Source organism: Alosa sapidissima, chromosome 12 (assembly GCF_018492685.1).
Source record: "Alosa sapidissima isolate fAloSap1 chromosome 12, fAloSap1.pri, whole genome shotgun sequence".
In the NCBI taxonomy this organism is placed as follows: Eukaryota; Metazoa; Chordata; class Actinopteri; order Clupeiformes; family Clupeidae; genus Alosa; species Alosa sapidissima.
The window spans coordinates 32,652,436-32,654,935 of NC_055968.1; the positions used below are offsets into that span (position 1 = coordinate 32,652,436).

Sequence of the window (2,500 nt, forward strand, 5' to 3'; positions counted from 1 at the left end):
AATCAGAAGCACAAAACCTGTTGCCATTGACAGCAGTAATTATATGTTTCAGCGGTAATTAATTTAGGGTGTGTGTGTGTGTGTTAGGGCAGCCGTGGCCTACTGGTTAGCACTTCCGACCTGTAACCGGAGGGTTGCCGGTTCGAACCCCGACCAGTAGGCACGGCTGAAGTGCCCTTGAGCAAGGCACCTAACCACTCACTGCTCCCCGAGCGCCGCTGTTGATGCAGGCAGCTCACTGCGCCGGGATTAGTGTGTGCTTCACCTCACTGTGTGTTCACTGTGTGCTGTGTGTGTTTCACTAATTCACAGATTGGGATAAATGCAGAGACGAAATTTCCCTCAGGGGATCAAAAAGAGTATATATACTTAATTTATTTTACTGTAGAACGTTGGGGCATTAGCAGCTCTGAGGGGGGTGGATAGGGGGTGGGAGTTGAGAAGCAAGGGTGTGTGTGTGGGGCGGGGGGGGGGGGTGTACCTGAAAGGCTGGGATGGTGACCTGGTGTGCAGTTTCATCTCCTCAAGCCTGCAGAGACACACACACAGTCAGATAGCCATTTCCACAGTGTGTGTGTGTGGATGTGTATGTGTGTGTGTTCCTGCTCTGCTGCAGAAATGCTGAGACAAAGATAGATAGAATACAGAGAGGAGGAAGAAAGAAAGAGAGAGAAGAGATGGAAGGAGAGACAGAGAGTTAGATCAAACAGAAATATGGAGGAAAGATAGAACAGAGAGGTTGGAGGGAGAGAGGGAAAGATGGAACAGGGGGATAGAGGAGAAAGAAAGAGAACAGTGAGACAGAGGAGAGAGCGAGAGAGAGAGAGAGGAAGATAGAGAGAGGGAAGAGGGAGAGAGAGAGGGATAGACAGAAAGAGAGAGGGAGGAGTAAGAGAGTGATATAACAGTGAGAAAGAGATGGAGAGATGGATAGACAGAGATGGAGAGAACAGAGGAGACAGAGGAGACAGAGGGAGTAATTGCAGAGTACACCTATCCAGCGCCACTAAAAGAACAGTAGTGATGTCTGTTGCCATGCCAACCCATTTTTCAGTGCAATCTTACTTCATGTTGAGCTCTGCTACCCCACTGTTATCTCCCAGATAAAACGCATACACACACGCACACACGCACACGCACGCACGCACGCACGCACGCACACGCACACACACACACACACTCAAGAACGCACACACACACACACCTGTACACAAACACATGCATGTACACACACACACAAGTACATTTGCACACACACACACACACACACACACACACACAAGCGCACACACGCACACAGACACAAAACTGAGTCTCTCTCTCACAAGCACACACACAGGCACAAACTGTTTCTATCGCAAACCCTCCATCTTAAAGACTGCAGAACTCCCTCCATCACACACACACTTTTTAAACTCTTCTCTTTTTAACACTCTTTTTAACACTCTCAACTTCTCTTGTGTATGTATATGACTGTGTGTATGTGTGTCTATATGTCTGTATGTATGTATGTATGTGTATATGTGTGGGTGGGGCACATATGTGCCTACATTCCAAAGTTTGCTGATCAGTAGCTATGACAACCCAATCCTACGGTGGTGCATGCTGATTGGCTGATGTGGGTGGTGTGGGCGGGTCCTACCTGAGGGCTCCTGTGGTGGCCGATCTGGGATGGCGACGCCCCTTTAAGGCACGAAGTTTGTCTCCTTGAGTCATACACAGCCCGTTCTCCTCAGAGTCATTCTGAAACACACACCACACAGTCATTACACACACACACACACACACACACACACACACACACACACAGCCTATTCTCCTGATTTTTTCTCCTCATTCTGAAACTTACAAGACACTGACAGACAGATAGACAGACACACAGACACACACACACACACACACACACACCTCCTCGTGGGAGGGCCTCAGGTAGGAGCTGGTGAGACTCATGTGGTCCAGGCTGGAGATGAGGTGGCTCACACCCCTGTCGTCCAACACCCGCTGCTGGTGCTGCGCCCGCTGCACTTCCCCCTGCTGCCACAAGAGGGCCTGTTTCCTGAGGGTACACAGGTCACATCAGAGGCAAGCATCACTATGTCTGCTTTATAGCACAGCAATAACAATACTGAACAGACAGGAGGAATGTGTGTGTGTGTGTGTGTGTGTGTGTGTGTGTGTGTGTGTGTGTAGAATGGGTTAGTCAAGGACGTGACCTTACTCAGCCTGATGTTACTCCTGAGCATGCGTGCAAAGAGTGTGTGTGTGTGTGTGTGTGTGTGTATGTGACCACTTTCTAGAGCAAGTCATATTAGTGACTGTGTGGGAAAGAGAATCTCGCACACCTCACACACCAGATGATGTGGCATCATGAGGAAACTATGCCAGCAGATAAGCTCCGGACATCCCGACACGGGTACTCAAGGATGTGTGTGTGTGTGTGTGTGTGTGTTTGTGTGTGTGTGTGTGTGTGCATACCTAAATCTGTGTTTGAGTGTTTTTG

At 49.1% G+C, this 2,500-nt stretch overlaps 1 protein-coding gene across 6 annotated transcripts in view; it reads right to left on the reverse strand.

The window, feature by feature from the left end:
- Positions 1-2,500, reverse strand: part of cdc14ab (cell division cycle 14Ab) — a 45,480-nt gene that overhangs the window by 12,875 nt on the left and 30,105 nt on the right. For 5 of the 6 annotated variants that reach the window (XM_042057268.1, XM_042057267.1, XM_042057266.1 and 2 more), the window contains 3 exons: positions 1,909-2,056; positions 1,643-1,743; positions 482-529 (listed from right to left, as the gene is read on the reverse strand). In XM_042057268.1, the coding sequence (XP_041913202.1) occupies positions 482-529; positions 1,643-1,743; positions 1,909-2,056 (297 nt within the window). The remainder of the gene's footprint in view (positions 1-481; positions 530-1,642; positions 1,744-1,908; positions 2,057-2,500) is intronic. The other variant, XM_042057270.1, reaches the window with a different exon arrangement.